Source organism: Vidua macroura, chromosome 2 (assembly GCF_024509145.1).
Source record: "Vidua macroura isolate BioBank_ID:100142 chromosome 2, ASM2450914v1, whole genome shotgun sequence".
Taxonomy (NCBI): domain Eukaryota; kingdom Metazoa; phylum Chordata; class Aves; order Passeriformes; family Viduidae; genus Vidua; species Vidua macroura.
In genome coordinates, this window is record NC_071572.1 from 26,809,461 (window position 1) to 26,835,825 (window position 26,365).

Here is a 26,365-nt window from a genome sequence, read left to right on the forward strand (position 1 = left end):
TGGTGTCTGTGCTCTTTTATTCTAAAATAGAACAACTTTCACAGGTAACATACAACACAATCTTCTGATTTTAAATGCAGTGAGTTACACAAAGAACATTAACAAGAATTGACCAGACTTAGTAATGGGAACTGCGCTAGGTCTGGCACTTGAGAATTCACAGTGATTAAAATAAAATTGCTTTGCCTAAGACAAAACATAAGATACCAAATATATATAAAAACGCTTTGTTTCTATTATCTTGTATTAGTATTCCAACAGCGATAAGCAAGCTCAGTAGTACTCAGACAGCAAAGACTTCTGCACATGGTTAACTTTATTCATTGCTTGCAGTGCAATGGATTTTTTTTTTTAGTAATATAGTCATGTTGTCAAATCAAGCAATTTTCAATGCATAAAGTCAACACAGGCTCAACTCTTTGATGGACTGAAGCTTGGATTCTGACAGGAAACTGTTCTGTACCGATTTTGTGTACCCAAATCCACATTGTGCCAGGTGGTATTGCTGTTAAAGAGAAACTTAAGGTATACTTGTATATTACTGAGGTGTTCTTCTGACATAGCAAGTTGTTTGCTGATAGTTTATTGTACCAGTTAATAATGTAAGAGTAAAGCATTTGCACTTTTCTTTCCCCCACTCACCTCACTAATCCTAGTAGATCCACTAACACAGGTTTACGATCCCAAAGCCTGCTTTTAGAGAGAAAGGAGCACAGCTTTTAAACAGTGTTTCTCAACATACCCACCGCCTCCCATTTCAGCACTGAGGGCCCGGCTGAAGCAGCTGCTCCCAGGAGCTGTGAGCTCCCAGAGCCCTGCTGACCTGCTGGGCTCACTGACCACACCGAGCTGGGAGTTGAAGCAAGATACTCAGGACCCTTCTGGCCAGAGTCCACGAGTGTAGATGAGCACCCACTCGTACCTGCCTCACCTTCTGTGCTACACCTGAGGGCACTTTGGTCCATGCATCCACCTCCCAGACCTCCTGCTCCCTGGCCTTATCCAAACACATTGGACTTCGGCCTGAGCTTGAATGATGATTTCAGGGATTTCTCCTCATGCTCTTCCTCCTCAGCGTCACCACGAAAGGAGGGCGTGTTGTGGATGATCTGAGTCCTGAAGCGGATCTTATTAAGCCGAGGCTTCATCCGTCCGCTGCCAGATGCTTTCCTGGTCATCTCCTTGCCTTTGCCCGGCACCGCTGCCCCATCCGTACCTTCAGCTTCCTCCCCAGTGCCGTGATGGTGGTGGGAGAGCCGGTAGTTCATGAGATTTGATGGCAACACCTTGGAGAGCCTCCAGCGCCCGCTCCCATTGCCAGCATTCCCTTCCTCCTCCTCCTCCTCCTCCAGGGCCCCCACGAGGTTCCGCATGTCCCCCGAGGTGCCCTGTTGCAGGTACTGCGCAGCCTTACGCCCGCTGTAGTCGCGGATGTCCACGTCGGCGTCGTAGGCTCCCACCAGCAGCTTCACGACCTCGGCGTGGCCGTGCATGGCGGCGATGTGCAGCGCCGTGTGCCCGCCGCTCGTGCGGGCGTTGATGTCCACGGGCAGCCCGTGCCGCTGGGCGAAGTTGACCAGCGTGGCCAGCAGCTCCTGCCGCCCGTGCTTGGCGGCCCAGTGCAGCACTGTGAAGCCGGTGATAAAGTCCCGCTTGCAGAGCAGCGCCGGCTCGCAGCTCAGCAGCCCCTCCAGGCTCTCCCACCGCCCGTCCGAGGCCGACAGCATCCAGGCGTGCTCCAGGGGGTCCAGTGCCACGGAGCCGGTGGTACTCCCCTCCTCCTCGGCGGAGGACGAGGCCACCGAGGCGCTGTCCGAGTCCCGGCCGCGGCTCCCGCCGGGGAGGGCGCCGCGCTTCAGCTGGGGGGAGCTGCCCCGCGCCGCCTCCCGCAGGCTCCGCCGGCCGCCGCCCTGCGCGGCCGCCCCGGGCGCTCCCTCCGGCGCCCCCGCCTCGTCCGTCGCCGGGGGCCGCCCCGGGCCCGTCGCTATCGCGGTCTCCTCGCCTCCGCCGCCGCTTTCGCCGCGCCCGGGCGGTGGCCCCCGCCGGGAGCCCCTCCGCTGGCCTCCAGCCACCGCCGGGCTCGGCCGGGGCGGCTCGCCCCGCTGCCCCGGGGGCTGCGGGCGCCTGCCGGCATCCTCGCCTGTTGCCGGCGGCGTCTCCTCAGCGCCTGCCCGTGGGGAGGGCGGCGGACTCAGCTGCTTCGCGCTGTTCTCCGCCGCCGGCTCCTGCTCCCCGGGGGTCAGGGGGGCGGCGGCGGGGGGCTCGGGGGCGCAGTACCGGCGGCGGAGGTGCACGTACTTGACGCCGGTGCCGGGCTCCTGGCGCACGGTGGCCACTGCGTTGACCAGCTCCTTGAAGCGATGCCGGGCGGCGGCGCGGCGGGAGGGCTCCGCGGGGTTCAGCCAGTCCCGGAAATGCTCCAGCAGCTCCGCGTTGCGTGCCCGCCCGCCCCGCGCCGCCAGGAATCGCACCACTGATTCCTGCTGCAGCTCCGCCGGCTCCGCCATCGCCGCCGCTACCCCATCGCGCCGCCGGCGCTACTGCTACTGCCGCTGCTGGTGATGGTGGTGGCAGTGGTGGTGCGGGCGCGGTAGAGCCGCCGCTGCCCGAGCCCCTCCTCCCGGCGGCAGCATGCCCGGCAATCACTGCCGCGGCGGCGGCACCGCGCCGCCCTCCGGCCGGGAGGCGCCCGCCAACAGCGCCCGCCCCGGCGGCGGAGCCGCGGCCGCGTCCCCTCCCCGCGCTCCTCCCCGCCGCGTGGCTCTCCCCTTCGGCGGCAGTTTTGGTTGTGTCCTTCTCTCCCGGCTCTCCTCCATCCTTCTGTGTCTCTCTGGCGGGGCTATGGCCGCTTCCGATGCCGACGGGCACCTGGTAAGTCCCCTCCGCGGTGCGGGGAGCGGCTGGTCAGCAGCCCCCTGTGCCTGAGGCGCGGCTGAGGGGACGGAGGGGCCCGGCAGCTCCGGCACCGGGAGGGGAAGGAGGGTGGCTGTTGCACCGTGCAAAGAGGTGGAAGTGCCGCCTGTACCTCGCTGCCCTCGCTGCGGGGCACCGGGCGCTGCCCCCGCTCTGTGCCGGGCGCCGGTGAGGGCCGCGTCAGGGTGGGGTCGAGTTAGCGGGGGAGATGAAGGCTCCTTCCTCACGCCGCCTGGTTCCCTGAACTGCCAGGCTTTTAGAACTTGTTAAAGAAACTTGTTTTCAGATGTCACTCTTCCTAGCGCTCCCATGGCGTATCGCGTATTTCAGGTAATAAGTTGAATCTTCTCTACTGAAGAATTACTTCTGTGTAATGGCAAAGCTGTCAGCTTTTTATTCTGAAGATTGAACCCCTCCACACGACGGTGCTGGGCGTAGTTCCTATGCCTGGAGATAGCAGTGGAAGACTCGGGCTCAGGAAGAGTCAGATTTGGGGTGCCTATGGGCGCGTTAATGGGATGCCCACCCTCGCGGCTGGGGGCGCGGCATCCTTCCCAGGACCTCCGCGTAGCCGCCTGGGGCTGGCGGGACCCTCACTCCCTGCATAATCAAACACTGGTTACGGTTTTCTTCGAGTTTTGGAGGGCAAATTTCAGTCACATCTTCAAATCCAGCAGCCAGCTAGTTTCTTGCTTAGACTACTAATCTCGTTCTGCCGAGGTTTATGCAAAGTAATGCATGTAGCCTGAGACTTAGTTTTTGCTTTGGTATAGCATGGCGTTGTGCAGTTTTGGTTAAAAATATGTGGTAAATTTAAAAGACTACTGTTTTTTCAAGTTTCTTTCTGAAAGAAATAATAATTTTTAAATGTTACACCATCTCAGGCTATAGTTTTTTTTCATGCTGTTTTTAATGGTCAAGACAACTTTATATAAACCAAATTATTTTATTAAATAATAGAATCTTAGAACGGTTTGGGTTGGAAGGGATCTCAAAAAGATTGGTTCCAACCCTCTTGCTCTGGGCAGGGACAGTTTTCATTAGATTGTGTTGCTCAGAGCCGCATCCAATGTAACGAATCTGGAGAAATCCAGACACGTTAATTATGCCACCAACCTTTAAAAATGGGGTTGAGGGAAGGAATGAGCTGTGAGTTAGGTGATATTTAGGTAATATCAATTAGGTAATCAACGAGGTGATACTTCTTTTAGAAGTAGTAAGAATGCAGATACCATTTGGTCAGTTTTGTGGACTTAATTTCTCTGCTTATTTGTTAGGGGACAAACACCTGATGTCCTTGGAAAATTTCGGAAGGAAAAATGTAGGCTACTGCTTTTCTATTAAGAGAATGCTTCAGTTGCTGTCAGGTGGAATAGGTTTAGACAGTGATTCTTGTGTAAGGAAGGAAGGTGTTGTCCTGAAAGAGGGCTTTCTGCTTGGTAGGCAGCAGCAATTTACACACTAAGACAAGCTACCTCTATTTCTTTACTCTAGTTTGTGCAAAGTGGGGTGCTAGGTGATAACCCACAAAATGCTAGCTGCCCAGTCATCAAAACTATGTTTATAGATTTTAGCAAATAAGGAGATCAAGGGTCACTGGCTACTAGTTGCATAATTTTCTTAATTAGTGTTCTACCTTCTGTTGGTTAGTGATTCTCTCATTTGTCATGCTAATTAGTCCACATTCACAGTTTTTCTCTTCTTTTGAGTCTGTGGGTTTCTTGAGTTGGTGGTCACAATCTCTTTCTTCTAAAATTTCCTTGGAGCTGAGTCAGTTGGTTTCAGCATAGTTGCTGAGTTGGCTTTGTTAGTTTCTTCCTTATATTGGGTGTTCTGCCAAATGTCCTTGTGCCCTGTAAATTTTAAAATTTTTTGTGTCCACTGTCATTAGCACATCCTTCTCCCAAGGCTTTGTTAGCCTCCTCCAGGTCTGAGATCATCGAGGCATGTCAAGCCCTAAGCCCTAACAAGGCAACTCTGCTGACAAAATAATTTATCTTTCTAACATCTGGACATCAGAAGGAAATAAATTTATTCCTGTGAGGGGTTTTTTTGGTTGGAGAGTTACAAATGGCACTGCAGAGGTTGGGATTTAGGCTGGTGACGTGAAGGTGAAAGGCCTCCTTTCTTCAGTCACGCTGAGCCGCTTGCACTGGCTTTTGGTGTGGAGGCTGAATGGTTTGTGTTAGGTAACTGTCTTATCCTAGTGGTAATAGAGGTCCTTTGAGTATCAGACTGAGTAGCTAGAGTTCTTAGATGTGCTGCAGCCACTTGTCTTTAAATGGACAGGAAACTGACAGGTCTCAATGTTTCTCAGCACTTTTTAATAGTAATTTTCTTCTGGTAGAATGCCTTGAGAAATTTTGTTTTCTGAAATGCTTTGAATGTACATTTTTTTAATAGCCCAAAGATGTCATATTTTCTCTTTAAATTGTTCACTTTGCATATGCATTTTCCCTCATATTAGTCTAAAATGGAATTATCTAATTAGAGGAATGTAAAATGAGAGTTGGTGCAGTTAGTGCAGTGCAGTCTGTAAATTCATACAAGGAAGTCCTGTGCAAATAAAGAAGAGGATGAGTATATGCCATGAGGAATATCCATATCCTTCTAGCTACAAGAATTCTGAGACTTGCTATGCATACCTATTAAAAAAGGTGTCACTTTAATGGGCTTTTAAGTGTTAAATTAAAAAAAAATTCCTGCTGTTGACCATGTGCATGTTCATGGGAAACAATAATCATTTCCAATTCCGTGTGGATTGGAACTATAAGAGAAAGGATAGCATGGACCTGTCACCATTTCTACTTCTGATAGGTAATGTTTGTTTAAAAATACAGTTCATTTGTATGAATCAAGATATTTTCTTTTAGCCTTATGCATTTTAGTGTGCTCATTGCCTTGATGTTGTGATTCTAGATTGCTAGCTGATGTTTGAAAAGGAATGTGCACCTTTAGATATTTGTAATGAAATAGATGTAATGCTATCTCAGAGTTCTGGTGCATAAAATGAGTATAGATAATGTTTTAGTTGACATAAATAGCAATTTCAGTTCCAGCTCCTCAGAATGAGTTCCGTTCGGTAACGCACACCTTCCTCTGATTATGCTTTCTATTTTGAATTCTGATGCTTAGATCTTTTTTTAGTACTTTTTCCTATTTTCTAAGAGCGAACCAACTGTGGTCTATTTTCTCCCTACAGTTTTCAGTTTACATTTTCAGTTGGACTAGTCAACTTTATTTCATTCACATTTCATAAGGTTGTTTGGTTTGGGGCTTTTTTTGTTTTTTCAAATCATGGAATAAAGCTCATTTGACAGGTCTTTTTCTTTCAGACTTTGGCTTTTCCTCATTGTGTGTGAAATCATAAGGAATGAGTTCTAGCTTTCTAGTAGAATTTTTATTGCCATTGTTAACTGATATTTTGAAATTATTTTTCTGTAGCAAAATGTTGGCTGTCGAACTTTGTCCTTGTCTGCGCATGTTGGGTTTGACAGCTTACCTGACCAACTGATTAGGAAATCCATCAAGCATGGCTTCTGCTTCAACATTCTTTGCATTGGTGAGTAGTATCTGGATGCCTAAAATGGTATACCCATCTTAGGAAGTGACTGGAATTGAAATACATTTGTGGTGTTAAACAGTTCTTTAATGTTAAACATGAACTGTAATTCCACCCCTTCTCCCAGCTTTGTTTATTAGGGTTTGTATGTAGCATTTTCATAAACAATGTGAAGACCAAAAAATGTTGACAATGTATGCCAGTCATTTATTCATTTATCAGCAGCCTTTTGGATTTTTTTGAGTAAATGGGGCTTACACCTGTAACAAAGAGCTTGAGATTAAAATAATTCTAAAATTCCATGTTGGTATTACTGAAGTGTTTCTATACTTATCAAATGTTTTGCTCAGTATTTTACCCTTATTCTTAAAAGATGTTTGTTGAATCTCTGGTTTCACAGCTAGCCACTTAACTTTTAAAATCTGTAGGAAGTTAATTCAGACTTTTAAAGAAACCAAAGTGTCAAGACACTGTTCTGCTCATTACTCATTAGCTGATAATTTACCCTTATATTTAGGATGAAAAAAATAATGAAAATATATTTAGTGTTCACTAAAATAATGCACAAATGCACAATTTTACACAGAAAAAATCAGTTGAGTTTTTGTGTACACTTTCTGTGATTATTATGTATTTATTTGGTGTGAAAAGTGTCTTCTCCAACCCTTCTGTTTAACTTTAGGGGAAACTGGAATTGGGAAATCAGCCTTGGTGAGCAGTTTGTTTAACACTGATTTTGTGGACTCTCCGTCAACACATTTTCTGTCAAGTGTGCGACTTAGAGCCCAGACTTTTGAACTCCAGGAAAGTAATGTTCTTTTAAAGCTGACAGTTGTAAAAACAGTGGGATTTGGTGACCAGGTCAACAAAGCAGATAGGTAAGTGTCCTCTTGTCACTATGTTATGCTGGAGTTTTGGTCTTAAGTGCAAGTTGATTTTTCTTTGGGCTTTGTAGTAAGTGATTGTCTTACATGTATTCCAAATAGATGGTTAACTGTTTTCCCTGTGTGCCAAAGTAAACGCATTGTTCTTCTCTTGTAAGAAATTATTTTATAATTCAGATGAACTCTGCTCCTTTCTTTATGAAATATTTTCTTTCTTAATCTTTTATAAATATGTGTACATGCAGTAGTTTCTTTTGGGGTGGAGAAAAGCAGGGAGTTCAACGGGCAGGTTTTTAAACAGTCAAGCACATTATAAAGTACTGTAGATTATATAGATTAGATCTACAGGGTTTTAACAATTTGATTGTAACTTTTTGAAGACCTTAAACTGGAAATAACATCATGTGGATTACTGAAGCATTTGATCTGGTTTGTAAACTTTGTGGAGCAGGAGAAATGTAAGAGTCCTCCCTAAGCACTGCTTCTACATCTAGCAAAACTTTCTTTTTGAAAGCACATTAGAATTTGGTTTTAAGTAGGATAAAGTATACTTAAACTATACTTAGTATAAATTGGATTTTTATTCTCTAACATTTCTCATGTTAGTTTTTGTCTATTGTTTAAGAGCTCTCTCGCGTACAGTACTTCAGAAGATAAAGTTCATCCTGTTTCTTGGTACTATTAGTTGCATATTCTTTCTTTTCCTGTATTGTACCTAAGAGGTTGTTGTATCTTCCTTATATTTAAGAGTTCTGCATTTGCACAACTTAATTGCAAAAATTTAAAAACATCACTTGGGAAGTTTGGTTATAATCATAATTAAATTTATGTAGCTTTTTTCACTGATGGTAGCTAGGAAATATTTTGTTTGTATTAGATGCACAATTCTTTTTTGAGTTGCTTTTCAGAAATTAGGATTAGTTTGTACATGTAATTTTCTGCCCTACTTGAGCAGCCTTTTGACATGTAAAGCAAAAATCTGCAGAACAATACAAGAGAATTCCCTTCTTAGCCTGTCTCTGTTTAGGAGTAGCTAATATCTGGTTGTTAAATTTTATTTCCTACAGCTATCAGCCAATAGTGGATTATGTAGATGCACAATTTGAAGCCTATCTTGAGGAAGAACTGAAAGTTATACGTTCTTTATTTAACTACCATGATACTCGCATCCATGTCTGCCTCTATTTCATTTCACCTACAGGCCGTTCTCTAAAAACCATAGATTTGTTAACTATGAAAAGCCTAGACAGTAAGGTAAGACTTGGAAACAGTTCCAAGAATTTGTCTTACTTTCTAAAGCATCTTGTAGCTTTTAGGTCCACTACCATCTTTCAGTTCTATATTGATGCATTTGGTTTTGCAATGTTTTTTTGGTATTGATATACTTTTAAGTTCAGAATAAATGAGCTCTGCAAGTAGTTTGCAGTTCATCACTTGTTTATTTAAAAATTAAAAAGAGAGAGACTTATAGCAAGAATGTTGAAAAAAGAAGCACAACAAAGTTAAAAAAAATACTAAAAAAAGTAGAACCACACCAACTTTACTTTTATTAAACCCTAAACATTGTAGTGAGATTGGATAGGGTAACCTTCCATAAGTTCTGTACTATTTTTAATTATGATTGTTTCTAGTTTTGGGACTGCTGGCATATAAAAAGCTCTGCAACACTGTGAAGAGCTTCGTTATAGATAACTGAAGAAGCATGAAGAGCTATGAACAGAAGACCCTGCCAAATGTGGCTTTTTCTGTGATAGGCTGCACTAGTGTTTTAACATAATGATTTGTTTAGAAAGCTTTCAAATAACAGTTTCTAGTGAAATTACTTGCATTTTCTAAACCCTTAACTTTCTTCCTGTAATAGGGCTGTGTGAAGCTAAATGTTTAACCTATTTTAAGAAACCTTAGATTATTTGGATTTAATTGGTTGAAATGTTGAACATTTTGAAAACTTAAATGTATTTGCTGTGCTTTTCGCCTTTTTCTTTGTGCTGTACTAGAGTCCCCCCCGCTACATTTTCTTCCTGCATTTTCTTGTTTCTGAGAAGTTTTTCCAAGATAGCAAGGATCAAACCAACATTTGTGGTTGATAAGCACATTTGGAATTTTTGTTACTTTGTGGATGTATTTTGCATTCTGAACTTTTCAATAGCAGAGAAGGGAAGGTATGGTGGTACAAAGGTAGGGGAGAGCAGATTTCTGTGTGCTATGTCATTGGTTTCTGGGTTGTGCCTGCTCTTCACTGAACTTTCTTTAAAACAGTGTTTCTTTCAAAAGAAAAAGATACAGATCTTCAAATTCCAGCATCCTAAGAAAATACTTCCATCAGGATAAACAAAAAATAATTCTGCTTTGGGGAATTTTGGCTTCTAGCCATCTACTGCAAAAATTTTTAATTCTGCTTTGGCACAGAGAGCATAAACCACGTGTAACTCTGGCGTTTTATCCCTTTGCAATGGCTTCTTTCTGCTCTTACTACAGAAATATGCATGTACACACAGAAAGAGTTGTATGCTTTAACTGTAGTTTTGTTTCCATCTTGTTGTGGAGCATGTTTGTGGTGCTTTTAGTAGTACTGCATTCTCCTAGTGGCAATTAAGAACTTGAAATTTCCCAGGATGTGGGAGTCCCTGGGTGTATTCCCTGAGTACAGGATTCCATAAAGAGAAGATGGTACAGCCACATGCATCCATCAAATGTGTAAATCTATGTCAAAAGCTGTCTTGAGTTTCTTCCTAAATCCACTGCAGTGTACACTGTGTACTCTTGCTACAGTCTGCTGCTACAAAACAATAGCAGATTATACAGCTCAGAGGTAGAGAGGGTTCTGGGAATAGATTAGGTTCATCCTGTACTTTGCAGGCCTTGAAGAAAAAAACAGAGTATCTATGGTCAATTTACTTTTCTCTATTATGAATTGGATGACTAGGTAAGAATTTGGACTCTAGCATTTAGACACTGGAAAATCCTCTAGTTTTGCTTAGGTTGACATCACTACAGACCAGCCAGGTTTCATTCACAGACAAAGGGGATGTTTTCCTGTACTCTTTCTTGCTGGAAATAGTGATTATTCAACTAAGAGCTCTGCAGTTCTAATTCCTTCTCACAGAATTGTATGCAGCTTATGGCTAAGTCAGTAAAGTATCATGGGGATTTAGTTTGGATTTTTTCCCTTCAGAAAGAATCTTCAGAAATGTTTATACTGATTCACAGAGGTACACTTAAATCAGCCTGCTCTTGCAACCAACAGTGATTTCAATTACATGTATTTCTTTTCCTTCTTTGTTGCTTATCTAAAGCCAGAGTTAATTTTATGTTTTTCAATTTTTATGCAATTGTGGTGATTTAATGTCAATGTTGATAGCTGTAATCTCAGTTTCTGATTTTGCGTTTTACTCTTCTTGGTAGACTTTCTCTGCTATTTGTTTTCTAAGAAGTTCTCTCCTAATCAGTGAGTGCTTGAAAAACGTTCACGTTGAAAAGACAACTTTCATGTTGAAAAAGAGTAGAGGTTAATTTAATTCTGAGGACTCTGTGTTCCATCCATTTTTAGATATATATTGGAGAAAACCTATGTTGTCCCTCAGCTCATTTGATTGAAGGCATTAATTACTCCTATTGCAACAGTTTGTTTATACAATTCTAAATGAGTTCAACTATTAGAAAAATATATTTCATAATTCTATTTGATTTTAGATATTTTACCCCATATATGCTTAGATCATGTATGTTGCACAATTAAGGACTATCATCAGGTAATCTTGGAAGTCATACTTCAGAGCCGGCTTGCTTCTTTTTATTTGGGACATTTTGTTTAAGACAGAAATCTTATTTGAAAAATATCCATTTTGAATCTCTTCGTGACATTTAGGCATTCTGCCATTCAGGCAGAATATTCAGAGGAATAGAAAGTGTGTATGTTGTTTTGTTTTTTTTTTTTCTTTTCCTCTCCTTCCTTTTTGCATCTGTGATCAAGGAACTCTGTAAAACACTTCATCTTCTGAAATCTGGAAAAATTATTTATGTTGTTCTTTCAAAATATTTGGATATTCATTATTTCCATTTTGTTCCACTTGGGCATTCATTATTTCCATTTAGTTCTGAAAAATGTGTGTTTTGGGAGTGGTGATAATATTTGTAAGAAAAAATTGGCATCTATTGCTTCCAAGTTACTGCCATCACTGTTTTAGGAAATAGGGCAGTTTAATAGAACTGAATTCTGTGATCTGAATAATTAGTGTAAAGACTGGTAAGCAAGAAGCTTTAGCCTTTGTTATTTCTCTGCTCATGTCAGATACTGGAGAAACTGTGCTGCAGTGGTGAGGTGGAGAAGATGTAGCTGAAAGGAACCCAAGGAAGAGGCTCAGGGGTAGGCAGGGTTTGGTAGCCAGCTTCCTTTTCTTTCTGTATTTAGACTGACAGCTTTCATTTAACACCTGAGCCATGTCCTCTGCTGCTATAACCTAAACAATCTATTTTTTTTTAACAGAGATATAAATACTTAATGGCGTTTAGTTAATAAGTAGGCATTGCTTGCATTTGAGTACTTTGCTCTATGAGACCTCCTTCCTTGTTCTTGGAATCAATTACTTTTAAGGGAGTATATTAAATAATTGGTTGCTAGTTAGTTAAATGATGCCCATGAGAATATTTTTCATTGTTTGTCAAAAATTGTTATCAATTGATGGAAAGATTTGGACTGCGGAGGAGGCTTTAAACAGCTAATTAAAAAACAATTCGATTTACAAAAGTTGCCACCTCAAAATTCTCAAAAGTCTCACACATTTCATATAATTTATGTCATTCACAGGTGAACATTATACCAGTTATAGGCAAAGCAGACAGCATTTCTAAATCTGAGCTACAAGAGTTCAAGAAGAAAATAATGAGTGAATTAGTTAGCAATGGCATCCGGATATACCAGTTTCCTACTGATGATGAAACTGTATCTGAGATAAATGCCATCACAAATGTAAGTAAATGACAAAAATACTGATATTTCAGTACTAAAGCATCATTCTGTAATGCTGATTAATGACACTGCTGCCACCCTTTTTTTTAAGTTTGCAAGTTTGCATGTCATGATTTTGTTTATTCTTCTCCTTAAAAAGCTCTTATGTGTTGGGGGCTTTTTTTCCCTATTTGCAAATCTTCCTGCCCCTCTGCTGTTGATACCTGTTGATACCAGAAAAGAGGTTCTCTTGCATAAATGGTTTTTCTAATACCTGGTTAATTAATACAAAATTACTATTATAGATGGAGAAATTGACTTTGATCTTTTCCTCAACAGATAGAATTTTACATCTGGTAGCGAAGCTATTTAGGTGCCTCATGTCTACAACTTTCTACAACAGCAAGTCTTGCACCTGCTTTTTTTCTTTTATTTAGTAATTTCTTTTGAAATTAGGACAGATTTTCTCTGGGGATGAAGAAGTCAGATGCAACTCTGTCTCATTTTCTGTTGTCCTTCTGACTGTCCCAGTGGTAGCTGCCAGCTGTCAGCTAAGGCTGTGAAGCTAGATGGCTTTGCCTTGAGCACTCTGTATTTGCTGCTCTCGTGCACATGTTTGTAGGTGCACATGATCATGTTTGTGTGTACGGGGGTTTGAAAGTAGGGAACAGGAGCCAGGATGCTGGAGCCCATGGCTGTGCATTCCCAACCTGTGTTACCTGACCAAGGAGTGAGAATGTGCAGCTGTCCATCAGTAGCAGGACCTTTTGCTGTGGGGAAATGTGGTGGTTTGTTACTTACCACTTCCATGCTCTGCTAGTGATTTATTTTCCAGGTAATGGTGTTTCTTTATTTGGTCAGCTGTTGTGGGTCAGCACACAGGCATTCAGTGCCCAGCCTATCTTTGTGCCAAGCCCACAGCAGTAACCACAGCACAGGTTCCAACATGTGATTGTCATGTGTTACTGGGATCTGAGCTCTGATTGAATGTGAGTCATATGTTGTAGAGCAGTTTTCTGTTTGGGGCTGGCATTTCCTAGTGCAGCTCAGGATGTAGTTGTCTGCCTTTGCCACTGGGACAGACCTGCTGAATCAGGAACAACCTGCTGTTCACCAAGTTGTTGCCCCCATGTCTTATTCTGCAAAGTGCCTTTCCAGACAGTTGGCTCCCAGCATGTGCTGGGGCACGGGCTTATTCCTCCTGACATGCAGGACTTAGCATTGCTCTCATTTCTATTTCATGAGGTGCCTGTTGGCCCATTTCTCCAGCCTGTTGAGGTTCCTCTGAGTTGTCAACACACCCATCTGGGTCTGTCAACTGCTCCTTCTGCTTCTATTGTAGTTTGATTTTTTTTATCAGTAGATACTACCCAGCTGCTGATCTCCTGGGGGGTGATACCTGGTTTTAAACTGCCTGTTGGCTGTTTCTGAAATGGTGTTTTCCTCCCTAATTTATTTCTGAAGTGTTTTTATGTTTTTACATAAGAGTGCTGACAGATAAGACTTAACTGGTACCACTCCGACAGGGTTATTTGCCATTTGCTGTGGTAGGAAGTATGGAGAAGGTGAAAATTGGAAACAAAATGGTGAGAGCTCGTCAATACCCTTGGGGCATTGTAAAAGGTAAAAGAATTCTTAAAAGTATTTTTATGAGATTTTTGCAGTTGTTGAAGTATAAAATTCACCAATAATAAAAGGGGCTATTTCACTGATGCCAGGCTGATTATATTTATATATCAACACTTATAAGGAATTTAGCAATTAATACTTGAGGCATGCACTAACCTGTAGTATCATCCACACTGATGCATTCTTGGGATCAAGGTATGACATCGTGTGTGTAGTATTTGGGCAGGTTAGGATAGTGGCAGTACCTCTAGCACTACCAAATTTCAAACATTTGTGATTGTCAGTAAAGAGGGTTAAAAAGGAGAGAAATGTGGTTGTGTTCAGCTCAATCAGGAAATTAGGACAGTTGAAATATGTTCACCAGTACTTACAGGTCTTCAGTACTTCAGTGTGTATATTAGAAATTAAAAGGAAGTATAAGAGGTATAATAAACAACAAGATACCTTTTCCTAGAAGTATATTTAGTGAACAAAGTAAGTGATGATGTTTAAAAAGTATTTTGACTATTTTGCTACTTCTGCATAATAATAAAACCTTCTTTTTACTGATTAGTGGAAAATGAGAACCACTGTGACACTATAAAGCTTCGCAGGATGCTTTGCACAAATATGGAAGACTTAAAGGAGAAGACTCGAACATATTATGAGTCATACAGACGCTGCAGGCTCGAAAAGTTGGGTTGCAGAGACATTGGCCCTGAGAACAAACCGGTCAGGTAAAGGACTTGGTGTGCAGTGCTTGCTTTCAGCATCCATTCACTTCACATCATCCCAGTTCAGAGCAGCTTTGATACATAAAATAAATTTTCTGAGAAGGAAAGAATATTTTTTTTTAATTGAAGGATGTAGCTGTTCATTCAGTTACCTTCATGGAGAAGTCTGTGAGTTTAAATGAGCATTCTTTTTAAAAACATGAAAGCCAGGTTTATTTCTGAAATCTTTCTCTTCTATAATACACCTGAGGATTTTAATTTTTCTCAGGAAGCATGTCTGTTTTCTTTAGATACTTGTGCTTTATGAACTTCTAAATTATTTTCATTGTATATTAGTATTATGTTTTACTTTCTTTCCTAAGAATATCTGATTCTAAATAATAATTTGGTTGGACTCCAGGTTCAGAAGGAACTGAAACAAAAACTTTTATAAAATAAGTGGTTACACTGTTGACTTCCCACATTATCTGCCATAATAACAAATGTCTTAGCATTTTCAGGTTAAGAAATCTCTTGCTGGACTGTAGGGAGTTAAAAAATGCTTCCAAAGGAAAGTTAAACGGAAGGTTATAGACACTCAGTTGTTTCATGTAGTGAAGCTGCTTTCTACTGGAAGCATTTAAAATTTTATATCTATTTTGTTTAATCATTTATTTCCAGTTCTCTCATCTCCCTCTTCCAGCTTCCCTTGTTTTTGTTTTGTTTTTTTTAATGCATGGGACCGTACTTTTAACTGGTCAGAATCCTGTTGGGGAAGATCTGATGCTTTGTGAATTGTTAGTGTTAGTGAAGCACCATTACTGCATAGTCATGGTGGGAAATACTGACTTAAACCAGGCATAAAAACAGAATAAGACTTCGCATTAAAACCAGTTTTTCATTGTTTGAACCGAGGCACATTTGCAGATTAATTCATTGAGATGATGTTGAGCTGACCTTGAATCAGTGGTCTCTTGACATTTCTCTTCACTTAACAAGAATGTAATCCATCCTTTTCATAAAAAGAGAACCAAAGGTGAAAGAGGTTTAAAACCAACTGAAATTAACCATAGCATTTTCATTTGGTTTATGTTTAAGTTTAAGAACGTGTGTTAATAGCTGATGTCTTGTTATCCTTGTCTAGGGAAGATTTTTTTTTTTAGAGATTTTTTCATGACAGTATTGACTCCAGTTCCTTCAGCTTTTCTGAAGCTCTGTTTCATGGTGTACAGCCATCTCAGGATAAGACTTAAATTATAAAAACCATCATCCACAGAAGTGCTTTCTTTTACAAACAAAGGAATTATCTCTGTAAAACCCCTACACTGTTAGTGTTTTGTAAACAGCCTGAAGTGGCAGGTTCACATCAGACTGTCCCAGTATTTTACACTTCAGAGCTCATTTAGAAGTTGTCTGCTTCTTGGTTATACAGAAGAGCTGAGTTCTCTCTGGTGTGTAGATTTTACGTATGGCCCGCTAGATGTCAGTTTTATTGAGAGAGTTCTGGCAAGAAAGTACACTTAGTAATTAGTTTTGGTAAATCAATTTTATTGAAAATGTCTTTGTTTTGGAAGGGTAAGAATAGATATCCCATAAGAATCTAGAAAAATGAACTTTTTCCCAGATTTACTGCAACAGGAAGAGAAAAGCAAGACTAGGATGTGGTTGTAATGGTAGTAATGTGGCATAGTGAATGATGCTGATGTCTGCGAGAGAAGGTGTTTGGTGTTTTGAGAGACATTTTATGATACTATAAAAAAGGAAGAGAATTTAGAGGATGTGTATGCAGTGTAATTAGCAGACTAATGCAGCCTTACCCATAAGATGTTTTATCAAGTTACTGAGGTAACAATGAAAAGTGTAATCCTCAGCAATGTGATAGAAAATGTCTATTTACACAGAGGAAGTTCAGTGCTTCCCAGTTTGCTTGTACATTTAAATAATTTTTAGAATAGGGACTATCCAGTTGTTTTGGGCAAAAATGTGTTATTAAATTGTCATCCTCTTTGTCCTTAAAGATGTTTACAATATATTCTTGCGGATTCTAAGAGCTGTAGTTTTAGACTATAATTAATATTGCATAGCAGTATTTGCTTGAAGATTAAAATTTCATGCTATTTGTATAAATAATGATCAAAATGCATGTTGAGAATTCATATTTTGTGCCTGTGATGTAGCTGTCTACATATTAAATTTGATAATAATGTAAATTTAGAAAACCTTTGCTAGACTTGAGTAATTGGCTGTTTGTAGCATTTGAACACTGACACTTGAGTAGCAAAGTGCCCTGCCTTTTGGCATATTGGGAAGAAGCTGCCTGTGAAGTTCCTGTACTACCCTTTTGGATTTAGAAGTAGGACAGTAGTTTATTCATCCAAAATTGTATGCCACTGCAAGGCAAAACCAGTAATTCTTGGATGTCCAGTTACCTTAGGTTGTGGGCAGACATCTGTAAAGTCTTTCACTCTTCTGTGTGTGTAAAACACTTAAGCTTTTACATGTGTGTAAAAACCTGTTGGCAAGTTTTACTTTTTTTATGGGAGATGTGGTTTCAGCATACAACAGAAAAATATATTTGCATCTTTATTACTGGGGCTGAGAAGGGAAAAGAAAGGTAGTCTGAAGTGACTGTCTTGTGCACACTTTTAAAAACACCTATTTCTGTATTTTTGGTGAAGCTATTTCATAATAACTTTTTAAATTTTTTAGTTTGCAATTGCATTCTAAGAATGAAGTAATGAAATCAATGGATAGCAGAGTATTTAGAGTGTGGTTTATACATTTTATGCAGTATCTGTTGGATATAAAATTCAGAAGTGAATTTTTTAATTTTTTTTAAATTTTTGCTGCTTAAAATTGGCATTTGTATTTCTTTGTTGTTGAAAAGTAAATATAAGCTTTTGTGTGTGTCTGTGCAGATAGTCTGGTCCTGCCTTTTTGATGGTCCAATTATGTTCGTTAGGAACAGGAATTCCTAGTCTCAGGTCATTCTCAGCAAGAGATAATTGATGAGATGTTTTGAATGGTAAAATTTGGAATAGTTGAAAACAGAAATCTAGACATGAAGAGTGCTTCCAGGAAAACAAACTTCTAAATATACGCACACACACACCTAGTTAGTTAGCCTAAGCATTTGCAAGGGAGGAGAGGATTGCTAGTGTTTTGAAGTTGAACATTTTGTTAAGTCCATTTTTCAATTTAAGTTGTTGCCTATGGGCACATTTTTGTTTTGAAAGAAGAAAACTGGAAGACCAGAGTCTGTTGAAAAAAGCTGAGGATTGATATTCAGGCCATATGCTTGTGTGTTTAGATTTGCTGATGTTAATAATTCTCTGGGTTAGTTGTTTTTCTGTCACTGTGATTACAGTTTGTTCTCCATTATAATTGCAATTAAACATTGTTGTAGCATAAGCATCTTGGTTTCTCAGTATGTGGGGATTAATTCCTTGCTTTTTTCGTCCCCGAAACTGGGATATTCAGACCTTGCAGTTCTTGAACTTGTTTATTTTTCAGTCTGTTTTGAAGATGATTACATAAAACCAGGAAGGATTCAGTGACATGAAGAAGTTTATATGTAGAGAAAGGTTGATGTGACTCTTGTCATGTCTAAGAAAAGAAACCTAACATTTGAAAACCTGTTAGACCTTTTCCTTAAGAAGTCCTTGGCAATGGAGTTCATCTGACCAGCTGCAGACCTTTGCATTTGAGCTAAATATTTTACCATCTTAGAATGAGATTGGACCACACCCAAAATACCTGGTTTTCTTGCCCCTACTGAAAAATTGATAATTCTTTAGGTCTACCACATCCTTACTATTGCTCAATATCAACTGAGTTAGATAACTGAGTCGAAGCACGGTGCTAGAAATACCTGCCACTAGTTAATTTTTTTTTTGTTTTTCTGATATACCTTAATTAATAGTCAAATGTTCTGCAAAAAGTTACAAGTGTTACTTTCAAATTTGAAAGCTTTTAAAAAGTATAATTTAATGAACTTTAAATACTTGTGTTGTTCAAAGTGCACATTGTGTTCCACTGAGAGTTAAATTCACTTCAGAGTGAATTTAACTGAAGAGTCTTTATTTATGAACATAATGTGTCTAATTTGCAATTTTAGGCTTCCATGCTTTCAATCTCATGCAGACAGAAAAAACTGTCACAGCTGTGTTTCTGTAGAAAGGCATGTGGTAGTGCTGGTATGTATAGATTAGTTTAGACTTTCTTCACAATCCCTTACTATAAAACCTCACTAAGAATACATTATTTAAATAATTAGTTATGACATTTAAATTTTGTGTCTTTGTACAGAGTATTACATTCTGGATGTCTAAACCAGAAGAATGAGAGTACCTGTGAACTTGATTTTCATAATGTGCTAAAAGAAAAGCAGCGAAACCAGTCTTCAGATAAACCAAAAAATATTTTACTATGAGCAGTGGATGAAGTAATGTTGAAAGGATTGGCTTAAGATGTGGTGAACTGTTTTTCCTTCCTCCCCAAATCTCCTAACACTTAAGAGTGTTTGGGTTATTGTGTTGCTGGTATGCCACACGCAGAAAAGGAAATTTTGGTTTAGTTCTTTCTTGGTGATTCCCAGAACAATTCAGTCCAGGGGGAGGGGGTAGTTCATGGAGTCATAGAATGGCTGGGATTGAAAGGACCTTAAAGACCATCTAGTTCCAGCCCACTTGCCATGGACAGGAACAACTTCCACCAGACCAGGTTGTTCAAAGCCCCATCCAGCCTGGCCTTGAACACTTCCACACTTCCACTTGAACATTTACTGGCATCCACAACCACCTGCAAAGTAAATTTAAAAAATACACTTTCATTTATCCTCTTATTTTTATGTATAATATGATTATTTACTGAGTTGAGTGTCTTCAGAGTTAATATTTTAAATTTCAACACAAAATTGCTTTTGCCTGATAAAGTAACCTAGTCTGGGTCTAAAGATGTCCACATAAAGAAATGAAGGTGTGACTGTAGCATGTTAACTTAGTCTAGCATTTGCTCTAGCAGCTTTATCATTCCCAAAGGCAGCATTTTATCCATCAGAACTTACAGTGTGTGCAGAAGTGTGTATAGTGTGAGATTGCCAGCAGTTGAAAAACCTGTGCTGTAGCATTATTGTCTAAACTTAGAGATAGTGTGAATTAATACATCTGTGTGAAAACCATGCCCCTTTTTCTTGTGGATTTAGGGATTTACAATTTCAGGGTGACCTAAATTATTTCACAGCTGATTAAAAGCCCCCAAAACAAGCCCAAACAAAAAAGGGTAATTGTTCTGAATTAATTTTGTTGCCATGTAGTGCTCAAATAAGATAGAATAGGAGGAGTGCTCTGACCTTGATATCTTAAGAACATTGTCTGCATGTGCAATTTCAAGATGTTTCTTCTCTCTTTACATGATATTTTGAATACAAATTAAAACATTAGGATTGAGAAACTGCACAGTCACCATAAATTTAAAGATAGAGCTGTTTAAGCTTAGTGTTGCTCTAAATAATTAACTCTTTATGGTTTTTTTTGTAAGTTTTTCCATTTATAAATGGTTTAAATAGAAACAGTAAAAGATAGGACAAAAACATAAGTGTGTATGTATATTAAAAATAGAAATCAAAATTAAATACTTAATATACATACCTATTTTGTTTTTCATGAGAGTGGAAGGCATGAGTTACCTGGCAAAGGGACAGTAACTCAGCTGGGAAAGGTTGACCAGTCAGCACTCAGCAAGTGCTAGAAGAGATGAAAAGTGTAAAGAACAGCCCAGAAAAAAGGCTAGAATATTATCCACAGTTTTATCTGTTCTTAAGCCAAATGTTGTAGAAGACAATGCTTTTGAATTTCCAATAATCATTAAAACAGCTGTGGTCCTCCAGTTGTGCTCTCTGAAATCATGTGACTTAGTTTTATGGTAAATGTTTTGATGGAAGAACTCGTGTCATTAAGCAGGTTTTCTTTTCAAAAGAAGTTTGGTGTATGAGGTACGTCTGTGTACAAGCTCCATTTGTATTTCTTGAAAAGCGCAACATTTCCCACCAGCACTGACTGGCAGTGGTAGTATAGGCTCTGAAAATGTCAAACCTCTAGTAGTTTATTCATAGGAATAAATTACTAGCATCTTTTAATTTGCCATGATATGCTTTGGCGTGAAAGAAGTATTTCAATTTCAAGTACCTGTTGTTTGGAGGGAAAAAAATTATCTTGTGTACTGAAAAGAGAAGGGAGGCATAGATTTAAAAATAATGTTTGATTTACCTGCTGACTTGTTTTTTTTTGCCAGAGATTTGCTCAGTGATCTGAACTAATTTGCTCCTCCTATATAGTTTCAAATATAAGACAGTATATGTGCAGTTTATTTACTTCTGGAAAAGAGGGTTCAGGAAAAAACAAGCAGTCTTGAGGTTTTGGCTGTTGCATGTTGGAAAGTAACCCTGTGATTTGGATGTTGAACTATTAAGGAAATTGAATTCATTCTATATTAATATAATTCTGCTATATTTAAATTTTGACATTAAAAAAAGAGTGCTATATGTTTTGAAGATCCTGTTATTTTCTTCCATTTTTATATAGGAACAATCAGTTTTTTGTTACATTAGTGCTCCAGATTAATTGTTTTTGTGTGGTCCTACTTGAAGACTGAGGTTTCACAGTGTGGAAATTTGGGGAGATTTTTCTGGCAATTTCAGTGTCTTAGTAGTAAGCAACTTAAAGAAGAAGCTTATGCATGTTGGAGTCAGGTATAAATCAAGTCTTCAGAATGTGAGATGCCTAAAGTGTTGTATTTACTTTGAAATGTAAATTGCCCAGGAGCTGTTAGCATAAGTAATTTTACTCAGGGTTGTTTATGTAAATAAAAAAATAGATAAGATGCTTGCTTCTGTTTAGGTTTCTGCTTGAATTTTTATGTGGAAAGCTGTAGAAATTAATATTTCAGATGAGTATTAATTGTTTCAATGATTTTCTAGATTGTTGGTTTTCCACACTGAATAAAGCAGCGTGTTGCAGAGTTGCTTACATTTTTGGACTTCAGTCTACAGGAAGTCGTTGAGGCAAAGAGGCTCGAGTTCTGCCTTGAAGTGGAAAGAAAAGAAGAGGAGATTAAGCAACGATTTGTGCAGAGAGTGAAGGAGAAAGCAGCAATGTTGGAAGAGGCAGAGCAACAGGCAAGCATGCCTGTCTGTCTTGAGTTTGTTTTCTGAGCTAAGTTCTTAACAAAATCACCGGTTGATATTTTTAATTTCCTAATATTTCGAGGAAAGTAATGCTTTAAATCAAAAGCAGTTTGATTACACAAGTTGATTGGATTAGCAGATTAATTAGACACCAGCAAACAAGAGAATATGTCTTATGAGGAGCAGCTGAGGAAGCTGGGGTTGTTTGGCCTGAAGTAAAGAAGACTCAGGGGAGAGAGACTTTATTGCTCTCTACAACTACCTGAAAGGAGTATAGTGATTTGGGGCTTGTATTTTCTCCCAAGTGCAAAGTGACAGCATGAGAGGAAGTGGACTTAAAGTTGTGTCATGGGAAGTTTAGACTGGATATTAGAAAAACATCTTCACTGAAAGGGTTGTTAAGTGTTGGAGAACAGGCTGCCCTGCCATGAGTCACCATGCCTAGAGGTATATAAAATATGTGTAGATGTGGCGCTTGGGGACATGGTTTAGTGGTGGACTTGGCAGTACTGGATTCATGCTTGGACTTGATGATCTTAAAGATGTTTCCCAGTGTGCATGATTCTGTGATTCTATAAATGGATCTTGTTTTGGGAAGGCAGGAGCTTATGGTCTAAAAGCTTTAATGGGTGGCTTGGTAAGCACCTGTTGAGTAGGAGTTGATATGGTGAAGTAAGAGAGTGATGAATATAATGGTTGTGTTTCTTTGTCTTCTCTAGCAGCGTGCTGAGAAACATTGGCATGCCATAACAACACAGCAGGTGCTTTTCGTGCATAGATTGTGCTGTAAAAACCAAGATTTTAGGAAAAAGTCTTTCCTGAGGCTTTTCAGAGTGGGCCATGTGGATTTGCATGACTTCCAGATTAAATTATTAAATCTAAACTTAGCCCTCATGCTGAGAGGTTTGAACGTGTGTATGTCTGGTATTCTGTTGGTTTGTTTCGGTTCTGCTTTCAAAATCTCATCTATTCCCAGCTGCCTTAAGACTGTTTGAAAATGTAGACTGTATCTCGGCTCTGTTTTTGAAGATTTAGTCCTGTCAAGATGGACTAGCAAGATAGGATCTTCTCATCTGCTTTCTGCCAGGCTCTTATCATGGTCATGTGTATTTATATTCAAACACTGGTTTATTTGAAATTGGAAACCTGTGTATTTTTATGAATTTTCTTTTCTGTATGTCAGTCCCCCAGCAAAGATGTAGCAGGTTTTTTTGAGGTGTTCAGGTGCATGTTTTAAATAAGAAGGCAGCTTAATATTTGTTTTCTGAATCTGTTAAGACCCCCATGCTACTTGTAGAGAAATAATCAAATTTAGTCCTTCTCAGTATGAGGCTGTCCAGTTGGAAGAATGCTTAGCCATGTTCAAAGCAGGTTCAGCAAGGTCTTACACAGGATCTGTGCTAACCCTTTGATATTTTCCTTGTATAATTTATACCAAGTGGTTTGTTAACTCTGCATATTGCAGAATTACGGATATTAGTTTTCCAAGTTCCTGATGTGGGAAAGGGATCATGCAATCACTCCTAAAGAACATTTGTCATGTAGTCTTACTGCTGTATTTGTATCTGGAAACTAAAGAAAACCAGGAATTTCTGTTGAACTTCAGATTTCTTTCACATCCTTCATTTTGAAGAAACTTGCAGGTGCACCTATAAAATTTGTCAGATCTGCTGTGTACAGCAGATGTACTGTTACGTTTATAGTCTTAGTTTCTTTGCAAAAGCAGGATTCTAGGAGAATTTATGTGTGGGGAAATGGGAGATGAGGAAGGATGATTGTTGTCACATACAACTTTACAGTAGGTTTAAACTGGTTAAAATAGATCTGGAAACTAAAATGCATTAATATGTCAAAAAACCCAATCAAAGAGCTGAAAAGTAGGTAGCTTATTGCAGCCCACTAGTAACTCCCCAGCCAGACTAACTCTGTGTACTTACTAATATTTAAATATACACTTCCCCACTATATTCCACTTGAGTCATCTTGATTTAATCTGTCTGTTGATAATTGGTTTGTCTCTAAAGGCTTCCTTTTTTGAGACAATAAAGATACAATAAAATGTAGTAGGGAATCTAGTATTCACTTAGTGCCTTCCATGTTTCCCACCTGTACTTTGAGTGTAGTAGCCAGGATCATGAGAACAGTCTGATAAAAGTTATTGTTTTTCTGTGTTGCTGCTTTTTAATCTTAACAGTTCAGGGAAATAACTGCAATTTCTAATGACCATTAACACAAGCTGACATGGGTTTTAGTGTTATTTTGCTGAGGGTTCTTATATTGTAATATCACCACCTTGTGTTGCCAGTTGGAAATGTTAGTTTTTGTGCTTTCTTTGAATAGGTACTGACTAAATTTGAACATCTTATGCTAATGCATCAAGAGGAGGAGCTGAAATTAGGGGAAAAGAAAAAACTTCTAGAAGATGAAATAGCTCAGTTTATTGAGAAGAAAACTGTCACTGAATCGATTCAGTCACAAGTGTCTGCCTCTAGCCCTGGTGTTAGTTTGAAGACACAAGGTCTGCGAAAAGTAAGTGCTGATGCCAGTCATCAGAGAGCAAAGAGAAAGTTCTTCACATTCACTTTTATAACTCAAATTTCAGTAATCTTTTAGAAAAGACAGCTGCTCCTATTCTGTGATAAGAAGACAGAAGTGTATAAAATACCCTCATGTTTGGATTTACTTTTAGAGTAATTGCTGTATGTTCTATGAGCATTGTTTTATCTTTCTTTTCTTTTTTCCATGAAAGAACCAAGATTTTCAACTTGAAGTCCAATGCTTTCATACCAGAGATGAAGGAACTATGAATGTTGGAGAGCAGAGGGAGAGTGAGAAGGAGGAGTTAGAGAGAGAAATTCACCCAGGGAATTTCAGGAATAGTATTTGATTGCAGCACTCAGGTTTTGAATGCTAGGGTATGTTAGTAGTTTTATGAAGCGGTCTAACTGCTGTTGGCACTTACTAGATGTGTCTTCCTAGTACAGGTTTTTGAGAGAAGAGATTAATAAAATTGGCTGTAAAAACATGAAGTGCAGAATATGACCCAATAAAGATTTCAATTTCTTCCCATCACACACTTCTTTCTTTCACCACTCTCAAAATAAAAACTTGAAAAATTGTGAAAATTCAGAAATACTTTCAAAAGTAGTGTCCAGAATAACATCCTCAACTGATTTATATTAAAAACATTGAATTAAATACTCATATATTAAATTAAAGTGACTTAAATGTTTTTCTCCTCCAAAACCGTAAGTCAATTAACTTACTAATTTTCTTTCCTGATAATTTACGAATTTACTGCAGATAACATTTTGTTATCTATGATAACTAACTAACTTTTGTTATCTATGTAACATTTTGTTAATTAATAACTTCCTGCAGTTGAAAACAGATTTCTTGGTTCTGAATTTATTTATAACGGCTATATTCTGAAGAATTTTAGAAGCTACCTTGGTGCACATATTTCTACAGATATCATCAAGCTTTGACATTTTTGGGGTGTATGCTAGAAGCCTAATTTGGCCAAAGTTTATTGCATTTCAACTACTGTTACCAAATTCCATTTCCTTTCTTTCTGGATTTGCATATGAAAGTGGAATTCTTGGTAACAGAAGTCATTATCTGCACTACTACGAGTAACTCCTCTGGTTTAGTTTTATTTCTTCAGAGTATGCTAAGTTTATATCCTTGCTGTGGTTTTTCAGTTCCAGCTTTATGTAGTACTGATGACAGAAGACACAATATTGGTAATTTCTCATGAGGAAGCAGTGATTCATGGTGTACTCTTGAAGGTATAGGAGTTCCAGTTTCTTACTAAAATGTTTGGCTAATATCTCTTGTTGCTGCATTCTGCAAAATAATAATTTTTAAGCATGATCTGTATGCCACACAGTGTGGTGGTTACTGTCATTGTCATCACAGGGTTTCTGTTACAGCTCTGCCTTGATATATATTTGCCTTACATAAGTGTGGTCAACTTGCTTTAATTTTAAATGCATTATGCCAAAGAAGGTGTCCCTGCCATAAACAGTTCTATTCAGACTATGAACAGTTTAGTATAAAAGTATTCTGTGAATATATCCACTGCAAGCTTCCTGAAGAGTTCTTTTCAAATGGTATTGTTTATTAGTCCACTAAGTGTTATTTAATACAGCTATTGACATATTTGAACCATTTACTCATTTTGCTAATAGATTTTTGCTTTTAGGCTTTTATGTACAAGCAGTGTTTTGAATTTCAGATACAGTCTTTTATCAAAATTTACTGAGATATTTTTGCAATGCTGTACTGTTGCAGGATAGTTAATCTGATACTACTAACTCAGTATGGAAAGTACCTATATTTGATGGTTTTGAGTGTGGTATTTAGTTACAGTTGAAGATTTATGAAAACTCCAGGTTGGTTAAAACAAGTTCTAAGTGCTTTGTATGTTTTCAGTAGTCATGATAACTAATGGGAAACTATAAGAGGTACAGTTCTCTGGAGTTGTGTTGTTTGACTGTTTAAAAATGAAATACTAACTTGACAGAAATAAAATAGATTGGTTTTGCTTAA

At 39.2% G+C, this 26,365-nt stretch overlaps 2 protein-coding genes across 2 annotated transcripts; one reads left to right on the forward strand and one right to left on the reverse strand.

Moving 5' to 3' along the window:
* On the reverse strand, positions 1-2,586 carry SOWAHC (sosondowah ankyrin repeat domain family member C). Its single transcript, XM_053970173.1, has one exon. The coding sequence runs from the start codon at positions 2,505-2,507 to the stop codon at positions 999-1,001; it is 1,509 nt and encodes a 502-aa protein (XP_053826148.1). The 5' UTR covers positions 2,508-2,586; the 3' UTR covers positions 1-998.
* SEPTIN10 (septin 10) lies at positions 2,531-26,365 on the forward strand. Its single transcript, XM_053970172.1, is given in 12 exon segments — positions 2,531-2,727; positions 2,729-2,828; positions 2,831-2,871; positions 6,358-6,475; positions 7,158-7,353; positions 8,427-8,613; positions 12,167-12,328; positions 13,834-13,930; positions 14,490-14,652; positions 21,670-21,802; positions 24,152-24,340; positions 24,561-26,365. Coding segments are annotated over 12 exon segments (1,620 nt in total). The 5' UTR covers positions 2,531-2,631; the 3' UTR covers positions 24,699-26,365.

Bases quoted from the DNA above. Each gene is read 5' to 3' on its own strand.
- SOWAHC (XM_053970173.1), bottom strand. From the start codon at position 2,507: ATGGCGGAGCCGGCGGAGCTGCAGCAGGAATCAGTGGTGCGATTCCTG.